The sequence below is a fragment of the Taudactylus pleione genome, unplaced genomic scaffold (assembly GCF_031769625.1).
Source record: "Taudactylus pleione unplaced genomic scaffold, aTauple2 ptg001086l, whole genome shotgun sequence".
NCBI lineage: Eukaryota > Metazoa > Chordata > Amphibia > Anura > Myobatrachidae > Taudactylus > Taudactylus pleione.
Genome location: NW_028285487.1, coordinates 573,933 through 593,755, shown reverse-complemented (window position 1 = coordinate 593,755; position 19,823 = coordinate 573,933). Strand labels below are relative to the sequence as shown.

At 42.8% G+C, this 19,823-nt stretch overlaps 1 protein-coding gene across 3 annotated transcripts in view; it reads right to left on the bottom strand.

The window, feature by feature from the left end:
- Positions 1-1,250: 1,250 nt before the first annotated feature.
- Positions 1,251-19,823, bottom strand: part of LOC148453795 (trifunctional purine biosynthetic protein adenosine-3-like) — a 74,196-nt gene continuing 55,623 nt past the window's right edge. For 2 of the 3 annotated variants that reach the window (XM_088461706.1, XM_088461708.1), the window contains 6 exons: positions 11,609-11,812; positions 11,324-11,455; positions 5,327-5,457; positions 3,632-3,773; positions 2,698-2,801; positions 1,251-2,517 (listed from right to left, as the gene is read on the bottom strand). In XM_088461706.1, coding sequence (XP_088317832.1) covers positions 2,320-2,517; positions 2,698-2,801; positions 3,632-3,773; positions 5,327-5,457; positions 11,324-11,455; positions 11,609-11,812 — 911 coding nt within the window. In that variant the 3' untranslated portion in view covers positions 1,251-2,319. Of the gene's footprint in view, positions 2,518-2,697; positions 2,802-3,618; positions 3,774-5,326; positions 5,458-11,323; positions 11,456-11,608; positions 11,813-19,823 lie in introns of all 3 variants that reach the window. The other variant, XM_088461707.1, reaches the window with a different exon arrangement.

Sequence of the window (19,823 nt, the reverse complement as noted above, 5' to 3'; positions counted from 1 at the left end):
CCCAGATTTGTGCCTCGAGACAATCCTGTCTCAGAGGTCTACAGAGAATTTCATGGACTTCATGCTTGGTTGGTGCTCTGACATGCTCTGTCAAGTGTGGGACCTTATATAGACAGTATGCCTTTTCAAAATCATGTCCAATCAACTGAATTTACCACAGATGGACTCCAATTAAGCTGTAGGAACATCTCAAGGATGATCAGTGGAAACAGCATGCACCTGAGCTCAATTTTGAGCTTCATGGCAAAGGCTGTGAATACTTATGTTCATGTGATTTCTCAGTGTGTTTTTTTTTGTCTTTAATTAAACTTGCAAAAATCTAAAAAAAAAAATGTTTACATGCCATTATGGGGTAGTGTGTGTAGAATTTTGAGGACAAGAATCAATTTATTCAATTTTGGAATAAGGCTGTAGCATAACAAAATGTGGAAAAAGTGAAGCGTTGTGAATACTTTTCGGAGGCACTGTACATAATTTCACTACAGGTTTAGGAGCCTGGGGCACTTGCATATAAATACTGATCTGTTTAACATCCTTACTAGGTGCTAGTAGTAAGGCCCCCTCCTGCGTTTCCCTGTTGAGGTGGATTATCACTGACAGCAAATAGACTCATCCTGGAAGCTAACGAAGGGACATCCGGCACCGTCCAATATTTCTCTGATTACTGGGGGGGGGGGGGGGTGTTAAATTAACTTTTAATATTGGTTTATATCAATGGGGTACAGATGTTCCCAATATTTTATGTACATGACTTCAGTCTTATTGCAAGTAATATTAATGTTTACTACTACGCTATTATTTTCTACTTTGTCTTAAATTTATTGGTGAACCAAAGTGGACACACACACCCCTGATGTTCCTTATGCTGGACATACATTATCTGTCCTTTCTGGCTGGTTGGAATGATAACCTGGTAATGTATGGGAGCCAATGACAATCGTCCATTTGCTCACAAACGCTGGAAAACAGACAAAAATGGTCGTTCAGACAAACTGGTTAAAACACAAATAAAACCAATTTGAACAATTGTTTTGGGTTTTTTTTTTTGTCCGTTTTCCAGTGTTTAAAACCATATGATCAACGGTCATTGGCTCCCATACATTACTAGGTTTTCATTCCAGCCACATTGGACAGATATCTGACAGATTATTGTATAGTGTATGTCTAGCATTACTGCTGTTATAATTTCGTATATTCTATTATCAAGTATACGCATTATACACTTGTTAGAACTTTTATTGATTTGTAAATGATGATATAGACTATATATATATATATTCTATAATATATACATGGTGTGTATATTAATATATACACACAAATAAATTATACTGAGCAGTATATTCCCAACCATTGCACGATTCTAGATATAACGCTGTATTTTAACATCGCTCCAGTTTAAACTTTATACAAACTTCTACCGTTTGGCAACTATCACAAATGAGGGTATGTCACTTTCTGTTTCCAAAAACCAACACGGGAGGGTAATACAGCCAATCTGTATAGAAGCAGCCCAGGCAGGGAGGGGGTATTGTATAGCATGCAGCCCAGGCCGGGAGTGGCGTCTGGTATGGCATGCAGCCCAGGCCGGGAGTGGCGTCTGATATAGCATGCAGCCCAGGCAGGGAGTAGCGCATGGTATAACGTAGCCCAGGCAGGGAGTAGCGCATGGTATAACGTAGCCCAGGCAGAGAGTGGCGCATGGTATAACGTAGCCCAGGCAGGGAGTAGCGCATGGTATAACGTAGCCCAGGCAGAGAGTGGCGCATGGTATAACGTAGCCCAGGCAGAGAGTGGTGCATGGTATAACGTGGCGCATGGTATAACGTAGCGCAGGCACGGTGTGGCGCATGGTATACCGTAGCGCAGGCACGGTGTGGCGCATGGTATACCGTAGCGCAGGCAGGGTGTGGCGCATGGTACAACGTAGCGCAGGCAGGGTGTGGCGCATGGTACAACGTAGCGCAGGCAGGGTGTGGCGCATGGTACAGCGTAGCGCAGGCAGGGTGTGGCGCATGGTACAGCGTAGCGCAGGCAGGGTGTGGCGCATGGTACAACGTAGCGCAGGCAGGGTGTGGCGCATGGTACAGCGTAGCGCAGGCAGGGTGTGGCGCATGGTACAGCGTAGCGCAGGCAGGGTGCGGCGCATGGTACAGCGTAGCGCAGGGAGCGGTGCACGGTACAGCGTAGCGCAGGGCAGGGAGCGGCGCACGGCACAGCGTAGCGCAGGCAGGGAGCGGCGCACGGCACAGCGTAGCGCAGGCAGGGAGCGGCGCACGGTATAACGTAGCTCAGGCTGAACATGACAGTGACAATATTTTAGTTATGACTAGTTCCGTCTTCGTTCTTCCAGGAGATGTGGCCATCCACCCCTAAGCTTAGTGTTCCGCTGGCCACCAGGTAAAGAGCTTTGCTGACTGCTCTCTGTTCCGCTTCTTCCATTTGCTCACACAATGGGACCTCCGAGTCTCCTGTGATGGTCTCTTGTAGGATTATAGGTCCAGCAGAAGAGCCATCCTACAATGAGAGGTGACTTCCAAGTTACATACTCAGTTGGTAAAGCACCGTACTTATCTGTACGTCAGGACACATTGCTTGTGTTTTAGCCCATATGACAAATGTCCATAATTTCCAGGGACCGTGCCAACTTTCTAAAATGTATTTCGCTGCAATTGTCCCTACTTTGGAAATACTTACAAGCATGAAACAGACTGTACAGCCGCAGACTCTTGCATCCGTCGCAGGCAGCTGCTCCCCTTTGGACGATGGAAAAAGTGTTGTATAGAGTTTCAGAAGTTTTCCTAAACAACAAATGTTATATACGTTACATTATAAGTGCAATAAGGATGTATGGTCAGCCAATTTATTTGAATAGTAATGCTCTATAGTAATGTGTCTATTAAGTGTTACTGTTTTGTGTATGTATTTTATTCACACTGGTTAATGTTCTCTCCTAAAAATCTATGGTTTCGCTAGTCTGCAAGTGAAAGGTGTAATTCCACAGTCTCATCCACTATATTTAATTTAAATAATCTTTTCCCACAAAGCGAAATCTCATTCACACGTGTTGGCAAACGTAGGGATATTCCTGCCCTTTCTCCCCCACCAGGTAATGCAAACTTTTACTCCCCTTGCAGAGGTGTTACAGCCATGTTGTTTTATTTATTTAGAGCTTTTACTCAACATAAACCACGACCTTGAATGATATCCACCATTAAAAATGGCCGCCACGTTTGGTTACACAACTAGACATCAGAACATTTCAGCTGTGCTCATCATAATGGGAATTATTATCTTCATTTACCTTTTGTTATTACGGCAAACTCAAACTTCAAAACAATTAATTTATCTGGGACAGTTGAATGTATTTGAGTCGGCACAAAAATCCCAACAATATAGTGAAAAAGTTCAAGGCCGTCCAACAGACCACATTGTACCCAATTTCGATTTTGATTCATTTGAACATCTCTAATCATGGGCTAAGCTAGAAATATTTTATTGTCTCCTATCCAGGCTTCATTACTAGGGTATAATGACCTCTGGTAAGCCTCCACCTTTGACAGGTCCAGGATGAATCCTCCTATTGCCCAGTTAGCAAAACAGCCTGGCACAAAGTACCTGCATTCTTTACCTTTCCATCTATTAAGGAATTGCTTAGACAACGGCCATCCAAACCCAGCGAGGCAGATCAGGTGAATGGAGAACTCCTCCAGCACTTTGCAGATTGTACTCTCGAATTCTGACTGGCACCCGAACATTGTATGGTCAATCACCTGGGCGAGACATGACAAGGTGCTGTGTTCTCAATACAGGCATGTGCTGCACTAGCATGTGTTCAGTATTAATATTCGTGTATAGGACATAGTCAGGGCTCCCCAGTTGCACAAGGAGAGTCCCCTTTTATACCACACTATAGGGCAAAGGTTCCCAAACTCCATCATTACAGTCCATGTTTTAAGGATAATTTGATTTAACCATCTAGACTCAAGCATGGCTCTCCTTTAAAACCTGGATTGTAATAGCGGAGTTTGGGAACCTCTGCTATAGGGGGAGATGTATCAAGCAGTATACAAAGTGGAGACGTTGCCCATAGCAACCACTCATCTTTGAGGTAGTGTTTATCGAGTACATGTTATAAAATGAAGGGTATAAGCTGATTAATTGCTATGGGCACATCCTCCTCTCTTTACACTGTTTTATACATCTCCCCCATAATCTCTAATTCACTATCAGTCACCACCACTAACTGGACCAAAGGCTGGCGGGTTCTAACCTTATAGGCTGCAAGGGCTGACGGCCGCCTCTTTCTCATCCTCTCCTTGTAGATAAAAGCTTGGCCTGTTTATATAGTATTGGAGACTACGGGGCAGATTCAATTGGGCGCAAGGTTTACCAAGGAAAAAACCTTGAGCCCCATTTTGGAATACTGCGGGTATGCACGCTTCCGATACCCGCTGTATCCAATTAAAAAAATAGTGGTTGCGGGGTTATTAGCTCTGAAAACCCTGCACCGCATAAAAAAAAAACCCCACTTACCTGCCCTGTGGTCTCCCCTCTATCTTCTTACTGGAGAGGAGGTGCCAGGGGCTGGTGGGAGGAGCAAGGGCTGCTGGGAGATGTAGTTCTCTCTGCCCCCATTCTGGGGACACACACACACACACACACACACACACACACACACACACACACACACACACACACACAGACACACACACACACACACACACACACACACACACACACACACACACACACACACACACAGTCTCCCGACGCTGAATGCAGAACACAGCGCTGCAGAAGGTAAGTAATTGGGGTCCTAGAGCAAGTCTCACTGATTTTTTTTCCTACAATTAACAATTTTAGGAAAAATCACACTTGCTCTGGAGGTGCGAAGAAAAAAAACCACCCGACATGGCAAAAGAAAAAACCCCCGCACCTAATTAAATATCAAAAATCCCGCACCTACAGGAAAAACCTGACAGGTGCTGGACTTTTGTTAGTTTAGCACTCAATTGAATATGCCCATATGAAAGGGATGGTGGCAGTGCTGGGATCACGCAGATGCAGGTGTCTGACGACCTCCTTCTGTATTTGCTTCTAAGATGGACGAATTTGCACAGGCGCTTGTGTTCCTGCTGTGCAGATCCGTCCATCTCTGAATCAAGCCCACAGTACGGAAATGGTCTTAGTCTTAGTGGGTGAAATATTTTTTTTTCTCATGGATATTTTCAATTACTAAAACGAGGAGTTGCCAGCTAGATGTGCCCAGATCAGGTGAAGGATCTCTGGCATCTATCTTTTGTTAGTAAAGTGTAATACTTACTCGTGTAGGGATCCCGGCCCCAGCTGCCCTCCTCAGTTCATCCACCGCAATCCTATCGGAGATCATAAGGGCCAGTCTCACACAGCTGCCCAGCTGTCTGGCTGTGTCCATCATGAGCTTCAGTTTAGTACCTCAAAGATAAAAGGGAGGTTTGAGACAGGACAACAACACAATCCATATGTCCCAACATTTTCCAAGTGAAAATCAGGGCAATTTTAGAGACCCCTTCAAAATACTTGACAAAACCTCAACAGCCAATAGACCACACTTTTAAATTGCTCGGTTAAGATTCCTTTTTCTAGTGATAAAATGAGAGATATGGAAACAACTTACCTTTGTTATCTCTCTTTCTACGAAGTCCATAGGGTCCACAGGGTGACCTTGGGTATAGGTGATGCCGAGTCATCCGGGCACCTTACACAGTCAATTTTTCTTCCCAGGATGCACTTGGGTCTCCCTCCATACCCTGACACCCGGGCCAGAGGCACCTCAGTTTCGTAGCAAGCCAAAGGCCGGAGGAGGATAAAAGAGAGAGAAGAAAGTCTGGAACACACTAGAATCACATTCTCACACAGAAGGAGACGGAAAACCAGTGACCAGAGCGAAGCCCATCTGTAGCACAGGTGCGACAGGGTGGGTGCCCTGTGGACCCTATGGACTTCGTAGAAAGAGAGATAACAAAGGTAAGTTCTTATCATATCTCTCATTTTCTACTTCAGGGTCCACAGGGTGACCTTGGGGATGTCCCAAAGCAGTACCCTCAAGGGTGGGAATGCTCCTGTGCAGAGAGGAGAAGGATGCATCCTGAGAGGCAAAAGGTATCAAATGCAAAGGCAGCCACGTGGTCCTCTGGGCAGAGGACCACGTGGCTGCTTTACAAAGCTGAACATCCGAGGCGCCACGGCGGGCTGCCCACGAAGGACCCACAGATCGAGTAGAATGAGCAGTAACAGAGGGCGGCACTGGAAGGCCCTCATGAGTGTAAGCCTCAGAGATCACCATGCGAAGCCACCTAGCCAAAGTTTGCTTATTGGCTGGCCATCCCTTCTTGTGGAAACCATAGAGGACAAACAAAGGAGTCTGACTTCCAAAGGGAACTAGTACGGTCCACATAGATCCTGAGGGCACGTACCACATCCAATGAGGCCTTACCTGCCGAGAGGTCTGGGGAATTAAAGGCAGGCACAATAATTTCCTCATTAATGTGGAAACTAGAAACCACCTTAGGAAGGAAACCAGGGCGAGTCCGAAGCACCGCCCTGTCCTGGTGAAAAAACAGAAATGGGGAACGACAATAGAGAGAGCCCCCAAATCAGACACTCTTCTGGCAGAAGCAATAGCCAGAAGAAAAACGGTCTTTACAGTAAGCCATTTGAGATCCACCGAGTCCAAGGGTTCAAATGGAGGGCCCTAAGGACAACAGCCAAATCCCAAGGTGCCACAGGAGGGACAAAGGGAGGCTGAATGCGAAGGACCCCTTGAAGGAAAGTGCGGATATCATGCGCTGACGGCGACGTGTGTTTCAGCAGCCATTGAAAGTCAGACAGACTCTCATTGGCTGCTGCGCCCACTGCCAGAGCCGGGCTGGAGCTCACTCATGAGCTCCGCCTTCTGGCTCCTGCAGTGGGTGATGGGAGAGATGTCAAGACGTCTCTCCCATAGTACCGAGTGGGACCGAGCGAGAGGACAGAGGAGCAGACCGCGGCAGGAGCGGGGACTCAGGTAAGTCAGTGTCAGTGTTTTATGTCTGTCTGTGTCTGTCACTACATAGGGGGGGACCACTACTGGCTGGGGGGTACTGCATGGGGGGACCACTGCTGGCCGAGGTCACTGTATAAGGGGCACTTTATAGGGGGACCGCTATTGGCCAGGGGCACTGCATATTGGGGACCACTGCTGGCCGGGAGCACTGTATAAGGGGCACTGCATAGGGGGGACCACTACTGGCCCAGGGCACTGAACAGGGGGGACCACTACTGGCCGGAGGCACTGTATAAGGGGCCCTACATAGGGGGACCACTACTGGCTGGGGGCACTGTATAAGGAGCACTGCATGGGGGGGCGACTACTAGCCGGGGGCACAGTATAGGGGTGCACTACTGGGGGCACTATATAAAGGGCACTACTACATGGGGCACTGCTACTGGTGACATTGCATAAGGGGCACTACTACTCAGAGCATTAAGGTGCATATGTAATGGAAAGGAATGTTCCCAGAGTGACGAGAAATGGGTCTGAGTCATGTTGACACGCCCCATTTTTCAGTGGCCATGCCCCTTGTAGCATGTGCTTATTACGCCCATTTTTTGACCTGTGCACATAGGGGGGGCCCTCCATTTTTTATTTTGCCCTGGGCTCCATATACCCTAGTTACTTACCCCACTGAGTTTTGGGGTTAAGAGCTGAGAGTCCTTGCACTCATGCATGGCCAACGGCCAGGTCATATGCGAGTCAAGGGGGACATTCCCTCTCGGGGAATGATGCAGTACAAAGCCCACAAACTGCTATTAAGCAAAGGCATACGGAGATGGCTTTGCCTATGGGGTACAAGCTCTGGAAAGTTTTGCTTTCCAGAGTTTGGTGCATATGGGGCATGCAGTCAAACCTCTGTGTCCTCTCTCCTCCCTCTGCTCTCTCATTTACCACCCACCTGCTATCTCCCCCCACTCCTTCTCAGCTGCCGCCGCCGGGAGCCTACACGGGAGCAATCTCTCACCCCCCCCATTACCTCTTACCTGCTGCCGCCACAGGGAGCCTGCACGGGAGCAATCTCCACGCTCCTTCCCCCACTTGCTGCCACCACCAGGAGCCTGTATGGGAGCATTCCTTTCCGCCGCTCCCTCTTACCTGCTGCTGCCACCAGAAGCCTGGACCGGAGCCTTCTGTCTTCTGACGGTGAGTCAGAGCAGAAGGCAGTCTGGGCTGCACAGACACAGGTCTGCGGTGCCCCGGAGCTCTCAGCTCCCGGTGCCCTGCCGTGCAGTTACAGCAGGGAGGAATCTGAATAGATCCCTCTGCTGGCTACATTTTCTGCCATGTAAATCTTCACAGGCTGCCGTGAAAACTGCGTTATCTTCTTCATTAACCCATTGCGGAATAGTGTACTTACTTAAAATATGTGGAAACTATTATTTCCGCATTTTCTATGTAAAAAAAATAGACTGCCAAGTCCCGAACAAAAATAAATTCATAACTTGATGATAACTAGCCCTACACTTAATTTATACAAAAGTATGTGAAAGTGTTGATTTATTCGGACTTAATTAAACCTTTACGTTTGTCTTTGCGCTTTGCATGGCGACTTTCCTAGGCATTAATAACACTGGGCCTAATTCAGACCCGCTCGCGAGCGCTGAGCGTTCGCAAGCGGGTCCATGTTGGCCCAGTGCGCATGTGCACGACAAAAAAAATAAATAAAAAAAATTGGTAGTTGCTCAGATCAGCTTAATTGCATAACACAGGTGCTTGTAAAGGGCGGGGTTTACTCTGAACACAGAAAAAAAGAGAGATTTGCCCCCCAGCACACTGCAGCAAAAACAATACTTAAATCCTACATGATAATAGCGATTCAGAGGTATTAGTTACATACATGTGCAAATATATGAATAAGCGCCAGGCCAATCGTCAAGGCTCCTCTATACTGGCGTCCCTAGCATTAAGGGGTTCACGTCCGAGAAGCAAGGCACCCCAAAAAAAAATTCAACCAAGGGCCATCCCCAGGGCATCACACGAAAAAGGGAAAAAGGTTATAGTGAAGTATAAAGAAAATATGTGTAAGTATAAATCAATAAGTGTTAATGAAATGAGAAAGAATTAAAATTACATAAATAATATACAAACAAATAGAAAAGTGATAAAAGTATTCTATGTGAATTAAGTGGTGATGCCATGAGAAAGGCCCAGTCAGAACCCCCCCGGGGGCCCCACTCCCAAACGCTCACCCCAAAATAATTATTGCTACATAATAGTAGCACCCACTCTGGGTCATATAATTACAATTGATGTACTGCATGATAACAGTACATATAAAAGCTGAGAGCTAACTTACCTTGGAGGTACCCCAAAAAACCTCCACATGGCACTATAAGCATCAGCACATCCTCCTAATGCTGACTGCCTTCATGCCTCTCCAAACTTGCAAAAAAAATTGGTAGTTGCTCAGATCAGCTTAATTGCATAACACAGGTGCTTGTAAAGGTCGGGGTTTACTCTGAACACAGAAAAAAGAGAGATTTGCCCCCCAGCACACTGCAGCAAAAACAATACTTAAATCCTACATGATAATAGCTATTCAGAGGTATTAGTTACATACATTTGCAAATATATGAATAAGCGCCAGGCCAATCGTCAAGGCTCCTCTATACTGGCGTCCCTAGCATTAAGGGGTTCATGTCCGAGAAGCAAGGCACCCCAAAAAAAATTCAACCAAGGACCCGGCTCCGTCGTGCGCATGCGTGAGACCCGGATAGCGACGGGCAAGCCGTCGCTATGGGTCTCGCTACAAAGGGGGAGTGCTGTCGATGGTGAGTGACAGTACGCCCCCTTTGGTGGGCATGCCGTGGGCGTGGCTGGCCAGACGGAGGTGTTCCCATGGGAATGCCTACCGTCTGGGGCCGGCCCCACTGACATCACAATTGATGTCAGTGGGAGTGCTTTCGGCTCTGATAGAGCCAAAACCACTCCAGTGCTTGCAGCAACGAGACCCTACCAGAAGGGTCTCGTCGCAAGCCCGATGGTCGCAATGGTCTTAACTATCGTGAACATCTTCCTGGCCGCTCGCTATAGCTGTGTGAGGTCACCCACAGCTATACGAGCGGCCAGGAGGCCGCTCTAAAAATGAAGAAGGACGGCCCTGATTCAGAGCGAGCGCTCTGTCGGAGCGTCCGGCTCTGAATCAGGGTCACTGTCCAGTAGTGTGTAAATCCCCTTCCGGGCATTCCCCTGCGATTCACCTCATCATGCCGCCGGTCTGCCAATTTCACTAGGAAGTGGGCTGGATACAGTAATCGACCTAACTTTTCCAAAAGTTTGTGGGACACCCCAAAAATTGTAAGTCTCTCAGACAATCTGAGAGCGTTAGCAAGTGTGATAATTGTCCAGCTAAGCAAGCCTAGCAAATGCGCCTTTTCTAGGGGTCATAGGTGCATTCTGCGCTTATTATGTAGACGCAAATTCCCACCACCTCAATATGAGCCAGACAGCAAGTGTCGTGTGCATAGAAAAAGTATACCCCCAGGGCTCATTGCTTCATGAGCACTGGCCTCCTCCAGACAGTGGATGCAGCCATTTTGTGAGAATTGTGCAACCAATCAATTCACTAGGAACCAGTGACTTCACCATACCTCCAAACACTGACATAGGCTAATTTGGGATGGAGGCTATGACATGTTGGGGATGGAACCACATCATAGTGAGCATGGTTATACCCCTGCGCCTGCGTTTTCACGCAAAACACTATTTTCATGGTGTTTTATGGAACTACGTCCCAACCTGCCACAAATCAAGAACAAATGTACAGGGGATGTAGTTTGGAAGCCGACAGTCTAAATCCCGACCGCCGGCTTCCAGAAATTGTAATCCTGGCGTGGTACTAATGACAGACTCCGGAAGACGGATGCCCGGAATTCTGATCGAAGTGATGCCGGGTGCGGACAGCCGCGCCGGGGGGGGGAGGGGGGGGGGGGGGGAATAGTTGGACGTCAGAAAAGTCCCCTGAATCAGAACTATCCTGTTGATATAAGGTTGGGAGGTATGTGTCACTGATGGTCTTCATAACCATTGTTCATGAGACACTGGTTCCTATTGAATTGAAATGTTGCATTCTCGCAGATATTGACTCCACTGGCTGAAATGTATGAATGGGGTTGGATACCAAACCCACGTATAGGGAAAATGATGGGAGTATGGCAGCACCCCTTACTAGAGCCATTTAGTGATTGATAGCAGATAACAATGGCACATTATAGACTAATTGATCAGTAAATGTAAGGTGTTTACCTGTGGGGGATAGTAACACAGCCACGTTTGAAACCTTATCGGGTGATTTGTTTACAATTACGGTTTTCAATAACTGGAAAGTGTTCAGTCTCAAAGCTTCTAAGAGATGGCTGACTCGTAGACGAGGAGAACCTGCGAAAATACAGAGGTTAGACACATTCTCAGGTATGTTTTGCCTAAGGTAAAGGAGTGAAATATCGTCTGGACCTGATTATGTATATATTCACATATACGTGCACATTTGCTCCTTTAACAGTAATAAGGAAACAGTACAAGGACACTAACCTGGGTGATGCCGCATAAGTGCCCCCATCAGCCATGCCTCCTGTTCATACTGCACCTCCGCCAGGATGTCCTGGGCTGCAGCCCCCTGTGCTATGAGCACAGCTCCTACACCACAGCTGAAGTTACAGACCAGTTCCTGCTCAGAGAGGCCTCCTTCCATGTACAGCCAGGAGAAGATAGCCGGGATCTTCCAGCACAGAGCGTCTGGGATTATACAGATATAGAGGAAGTATTGTACAGGTATAGGTGAGGTATTATACAGGTATAGAGGAAGTATTGTACAGGTATAGGTGAGGTATTATACAGGTATAGAGGAAGTATTGTACAGGTATAGGTGAGGTATTATACAGGTATAGAGGAAGTATTGTACAGGTATAGGTGAGGTATTATACAGGTATAGGGGAAGTATTGTACAGGTATAGGTGAGGTATTATACAGGTATACAGGAAGTATTGTACAGGTATAGGTGAGGTATTGTATAGGTATAGGTGAGGTATTATACAGGTATAGAGGAAGTATTGTAAAAGGTATAGGTGAGGTATTATACAGGTATAGAGGAAGTATTGTACAGGTATAGGGGAAGTATTGAACAGGTATCGGTGAGGTATTATACAGGTATAGAGGAAGTATTGTACAGGTATAGGTGAGGTATTATACAGGTATAGAGGAAGTATTGTACAGGTATAGGTGAGGTATTATACAGGTATAGAGGAAGTATTGTACAGGTATACAGGAAGTATTGTACAGGTATAGGTGAGGTATTATACAGGTATAGAGGAAGTATTGTACAGGTATAGAGGAAGTATTGTACAGGTATAGGTGAGGTATTATACAGGTTTAGAGGAAGTATTGTAAAGGTATAGGTGAGGTATTATACAGGTATAGAGGAAGTATTGTACAGGTATAGGTGAGATATTATACAGGTATAGAGGAAGTATTGTTACAGGTATAGAGGAAGTATTGTACAGGTATAGGTGAGGTATTATACAGGTATAGAGGAAGTATTGTACAGGTATAGGTGAGGTATTATACAGGTATAGAGGAAGTATTGTACAGGTATAGGTGAGGTATTATACAGGTATAGAGGAAGTATTGTACAGGTATAGGGGAAGTATTGTACAGGTATAGGTGAGGTATTATACAGGTATAGAGGAAGTATTGTACAGGTATAGGTGAGGTATTATACAGGTATAGAGGAAGTATTGTACAGGTATAGGTGAGATATTATACAGGTATAGAGGAAGTAATGTACAGGTATAGGTGAGGTATTATACAGGTATAGAGGAAGTATTGTACAGGTATAGGTGAGGTATTATACAGGTATAGAGGAAGTATTGTACAGGTATAGGGGAAGTATTGTACAGGTATAGGTGAGGTATTATACAGGTATAGAGGAAGTATTGTACAGGTATAGGTGAGGTATTATACAGGTATAGAGGAAGTATTGTACAGGTATAGGTGAGGTATTATACAGGTATAGAGGAAGTATTGTACAGGTATAGGTGAGGTATTATACAGGTATAGAGGAAGTATTGTACAGGTATAGGTGAGGTATTATACAGGTATAGAGGAAGCATTGTACAGGTATAGGTGATGTATTATACAGGTATAGAGGAAGTATTGTACAGGTATAGGTGAGGTATTATACAGGTATAGAGGAAGTATTGTACAGGTATAGGTGAGGTATTATATAGGTATGGAGGAAGTATTGTACAGTTATAGGTGAGGTATTATATAGGTTAAGGGGAAGTATTGTACAGGTATAGGTGAGGTATTATACAGGTATAGAGGAAGTATTGTACAGGTATAGGTGAGGTATTATACAGGTATAGAGGAAGTATTGTACAGGTATAGAGGAAGTATTGTACAGGTATAGGTGAGGTATTATACAGGTTTAGAGGAAGTATTGTACAGGTATAGGTGAGGTATTATACAGGTATAGAGGAAGTATTGTACAGGTATAGGTGAGATATTATACAGATATAGAGGAAGTATTGTATAGGTATAGAGGAAGTATTGTACAGGTATAGGTGAGGTATTATACAGGTATAGAGGAAGTATTGTACAGTTATAGGTGAGATATTATACAGGTATAGAGGAAGTATTGTACAGGTATAGGTGAGGTATTATACAGGTATAGAGGAAGTATTGTACAGGTATAGGTGAGGTATTATACAGGTATAGGGGAAGTATTGTACAGGTATAGGTGAGGTATTATACAGGTATACAGGAAGTATTGTACAGGTATAGGTGAGGTATTGTATAGGTATAGGTGAGGTATTATACAGGTATAGAGGAAGTATTGTAAAAGGTATAGGTGAGGTATTATACAGGTATAGAGGAAGTATTGTACAGGTATAGGGGAAGTATTGAACAGGTATCGGTGAGGTATTATACAGGTATAGAGGAAGTATTGTACAGGTATAGGTGAGGTATTATACAGGTATAGAGGAAGTATTGTACAGGTATAGGGGAAGTATTGAACAGGTATCGGTGAGGTATTATACAGGTATAGAGGAAGTATTGTACAGGTATAGGTGAGGTATTATACAGGTATAGAGGAAGTATTGTACAGGTATAGAGGAAGTATTGTACAGGTATAGGTGAGGTATTATACAGGTTTAGAGGAAGTATTGTAAAGGTATAGGTGAGGTATTATACAGGTATAGAGGAAGTATTGTACAGGTATAGGTGAGATATTATACAGGTATAGAGGAAGTATTGTTACAGGTATAGAGGAAGTATTGTACAGGTATAGGTGAGGTATTATACAGGTATAGAGGAAGTATTGTACAGGTATAGGTGAGGTATTATACAGGTATAGAGGAAGTATTGTACAGGTATAGGTGAGGTATTATACAGGTATAGAGGAAGTATTGTACAGGTATAGGGGAAGTATTGTACAGGTATAGGTGAGGTATTATACAGGTATAGAGGAAGTATTGTACAGGTATAGGTGAGGTATTATACAGGTATAGAGGAAGTATTGTACAGGTATAGGTGAGATATTATACAGGTATAGAGGAAGTAATGTACAGGTATAGGTGAGGTATTATACAGGTATAGAGGAAGTATTGTACAGGTATAGGTGAGGTATTATACAGGTATAGAGGAAGTATTGTACAGGTATAGGGGAAGTATTGTACAGGTATAGGTGAGGTATTATACAGGTATAGAGGAAGTATTGTACAGGTATAGGTGAGGTATTATACAGGTATAGAGGAAGTATTGTACAGGTATAGGTGAGGTATTATACAGGTATAGAGGAAGTATTGTACAGGTATAGGTGAGGTATTATACAGGTATAGAGGAAGTATTGTACAGGTATAGGTGAGGTATTATACAGGTATAGAGGAAGCATTGTACAGGTATAGGTGATGTATTATACAGGTATAGAGGAAGTATTGTACAGGTATAGGTGAGGTATTATACAGGTATAGAGGAAGTATTGTACAGGTATAGGTGAGGTATTATATAGGTATGGAGGAAGTATTGTACAGTTATAGGTGAGGTATTATATAGGTATAGGGGAAGTATTGTACAGGTATAGGTGAGGTATTATACAGGTATAGAGGAAGTATTGTACAGGTATAGGTGAGGTATTATACAGGTATAGAGGAAGTATTGTACAGGTATAGAGGAAGTATTGTCCAGGTATAGGTGAGGTATTATACAGGTTTAGAGGAAGTATTGTACAGGTATAGGTGAGGTATTATACAGGTATAGAGGAAGTATTGTACAGGTATAGGTGAGATATTATACAGATATAGAGGAAGTATTGTATAGGTATAGAGGAAGTATTGTACAGGTATAGGTGAGGTATTATACAGGTATAGAGGAAGTATTGTACAGTTATAGGTGAGATATTATACAGGTATAGAGGAAGTATTGTACAGGTATAGGTGAGGTATTATACAGGTTTAGAGGAAGTATTGTACAGGTATAGGTGAGGTATTATACAGGTATAGAGGAAGTATTGTACAGGTATAGGTGAGATATTATACAGGTATAGAGGAAGTATTGTACAGGTATAGGGGAGGTATTGTACAGGTATAGGTGAGGTATTATACAGGTATAGAGGAAGTATTGTACAGGTATAGTGGAGGTATTATATAGGTATAGAGGAAGTATTGTACAGGTATAGGGGAAGTATTGTACAGGTATAGGTGAGGTATTATACAGGTATAGAGGAAGTATTTTACAGGTATAGGTGAGGTATTATACAGGTATAGAGGAAGTATTGTACAGGTATAGGTGAGGTATTATACAGGTATAGAGGAAGTATTGTACAGGTATAGGTGAGGTATTATAGAGGTATAGAGGAAGTATTGTACAGGTATAGGTGAGGTATTATACAGGTATAGAGGAAGTATTGTACAGGTATAGGTGAGGTATTATACAGGTATAGAGGAAGTATTGTACAGGTATAGGTGAGGTATTATACAGGTATAGAGGAAGTATTGTACAGGTATAGGTGAGGTATTATACAGGTATAGAGGAAGTATTGTACAGGTATAGGGGAAGTATTGTACAGGTATAGGTGAGGTATTATACAGGTATAGAGGAAGTATTGTACAGGTATAGAGGAAGTATTGTACAGGTATAGGTGAGGTATTATACAGGTTTAGAGGAAGTATTGTACAGGTATAGGTGAGGTATTATACAGGTATAGAGGAAGTATTGTAAAGGTATAGGTGAGATATTATACAGGTATAGAGGAAGTATTGTACAGGTATAGAGGAAGTATTGTACAGTTATAGGTGAGGTATTATACAGGTATAGAGGAAGTATTGTACAGGTATAGGTGAGGTATTATACAGGTTTAGAGGAAGTATTGTACAGGTATAGGTGAGGTATTATACAGGTATAGAGGAAGTATTGTACAGTTATAGGTGAGGTATTATATAGGTATAGGGGAAGTATTGTACAGGTATAGGTGAGGTATTATACAGGTATAGAGGAAGTATTGTACAGGTATAGGTGAGGTATTATACAGGTATAGAGGAAGTATTGTACAGGTATAGAGGAAGTATTGTACAGGTATAGGTGAGGTATTATATAGGTATGGAGGAAGTATTGTACAGTTATAGGTGAGGTATTATATAGGTATAGGGGAAGTATTGTACAGGTATAGGTGAGGTATTATACAGGTATAGAGGAAGTATTGTACAGGTATAGGTGAGGTATTATACAGGTATAGAGGAAGTATTGTACAGGTATAGAGGAAGTATTGTACAGGTATAGGTGAGGTATTATACAGGTTTAGAGGAAGTATTGTACAGGTATAGGTGAGGTATTATACAGGTATAGAGGAAGTATTGTACAGGTATAGGTGAGATATTATACAGATATAGAGGAAGTATTGTATAGGTATAGAGGAAGTATTGTACAGGTATAGGTGAGGTATTATACAGGTATAGAGGAAGTATTGTACAGTTATAGGTGAGATATTATACAGGTATAGAGGAAGTATTGTACAGGTATAGGTGAGGTATTATACAGGTTTAGAGGAAGTATTGTACAGGTATAGGTGAGGTATTATACAGGTATAGAGGAAGTATTGTACAGGTATAGGTGAGATATTATACAGGTATAGAGGAAGTATTGTACAGGTATAGGGGAGGTATTGTACAGGTATAGGTGAGGTATTATACAGGTATAGAGGAAGTATTGTACAGGTATAGTGGAGGTATTATATAGGTATAGAGGAAGTATTGTACAGGTATAGGGGAAGTATTGTACAGGTATAGGTGAGGTATTATACAGGTATAGAGGAAGTATTTTACAGGTATAGGTGAGGTATTATACAGGTATAGAGGAAGTATTGTACAGGTATAGGTGAGGTATTATACAGGTATAGAGGAAGTATTGTACAGGTATAGGTGAGGTATTATAGAGGTATAGAGGAAGTATTGTACAGGTATAGGTGAGGTATTATACAGGTATAGAGGAAGTATTGTACAGGTATAGGTGAGGTATTATACAGGTATAGAGGAAGTATTGTACAGGTATAGGTGAGGTATTATACAGGTATAGAGGAAGTATTGTACAGGTATAGGTGAGGTATTATACAGGTATAGAGGAAGTATTGTACAGGTATAGGGGAAGTATTGTACAGGTATAGGTGAGGTATTATACAGGTATAGAGGAAGTATTGTACAGGTATAGAGGAAGTATTGTACAGGTATAGGTGAGGTATTATACAGGTTTAGAGGAAGTATTGTACAGGTATAGGTGAGGTATTATACAGGTATAGAGGAAGTATTGTAAAGGTATAGGTGAGATATTATACAGGTATAGAGGAAGTATTGTACAGGTATAGAGGAAGTATTGTACAGTTATAGGTGAGGTATTATACAGGTATAGAGGAAGTATTGTACAGGTATAGGTGAGGTATTATACAGGTTTAGAGGAAGTATTGTACAGGTATAGGTGAGGTATTATACAGGTATAGAGGAAGTATTGTACAGGTATAGGTGAGATATTATACAGGTATAGAGGAAGTATTGTACAGGTATAGGTGAGGTATTATACAGGTATAGAGGAAGTATTGTACAGGTATAGGTGAGGTATTATACAGGTATAGAGGAAGTATTGTACAGGTATAGGGGAAGTATTGTACAGGTATAGGTGAGGTATTATACAGGTATAGAGGAAGTATTGTACAGGTATAGGTGAGGTATTATACAGGTATAGAGGAAGTATTGTACAGTTATAGGTGAGATATTATACAGGTAAAGAGGAAGTATTGTACAGGCATAGGTGAGGTATTATACAGGTTTAGAGGAAGTATTGTACAGGTATAGGTGATGTATTATACAGGTATAGAGGAAGTATTGTGCAGGTATAGGTGAGGTATTATACAGGTATAGAGGAAGTATTGTACAGGTATAGGTGAGGTATTATATAGGTATGGAGGAAGTATTGTACAGTTATAGGTGAGGTATTATATAGGTATAGGGCAAGTATTGTACAGGTATAGGTGAGGTATTATACAGGTATAGAGGAAGTATTGTACAGGTATAGGTGAGGTATTATATAGGTATGGAGGAAGTATTGTACCGTTATAGGTGAGGTATTATATAGGTATAGGGGAAGTATTGTACAGGTATAGGTGAGGTATTATACAGGTATAGAGGAAGTATTGTACAGGTATAGGTGAGGTATTATACAGGTATAGAGGAAGTATTGTACAGGTATAGAGGAAGTATTGTACAGGTATAGGTGAGGTATTATACAGGTTTAGAGGAAGTATTGTACAGGTATAGGTGAGGTATTATACAGGTATAGAGGAAGTATTGTACAGGTATAGGTGAGATATTATACAGGTATAGAGGAAGTATTGTACAGGTATAGAGGAAGTATTGTACAGGTATAGGTGAGGTATTATACAGGTATAGAGGAAGTATTGTACAGGTATAGGTGAGGTATTATACAGGTTTAGAGGAAGTATTGTACAGGTATAGGTGAGGTATTATACAGGTATAGAGGAAGTATTGTACAGGTATAGGTGAGATATTATACAGGTATAGAGGAAGTATTGTACAGGTATAGGTGAGGTATTGTACAGGTATAGGTGAGGTATTATACTGGTATAGAGGAAGTATTGTACAGGTATAGGTGAGGTATTATACAGGTATAGAGGAAGTATTGTACAGGTATAGGGGAAGTATTGTACAGGTATAGGTGAGGTATTATACAGGTATAGAGGAAGTATTTACAGGTATAGGTGAGGTATTATACAGGTATAGAGGAAGTATTGTACAGGTATAGGTGAGGTATTATACAGGTATAGAGGAAGTATTGTACAGGTATAGGTGAGGTATTATAGAGGTATAGAGGAAGTATTGTACAGGTATAGGTGAGGTATTATACAGGTATAGAGGAAGTATTGTACAGGTATAGGTGAGGTATTATACAGGTATAGAGGAAGTATTGTACAGGTATAGGTGAGGTATTATACAGGTATAGAGGAAGTATTGTACAGGTATAGGTGAGGTATTATACAGGTATAGAGGAAGTATTGTACAGGTATAGGGGAAGTATTGTACAGGTATAGGTGAGGTATTGTACAGGTATAGAGGAAGTATTGTACAGGTATAGGTGAGGTATTATACAGGTATAGAGGAAGTATTGTACAGGTATAGGTGAGGTATTATACAGGTATAGAGGAAGTATTGTACAGGTATAGGTGAGGTATTATACGGGTATAGAG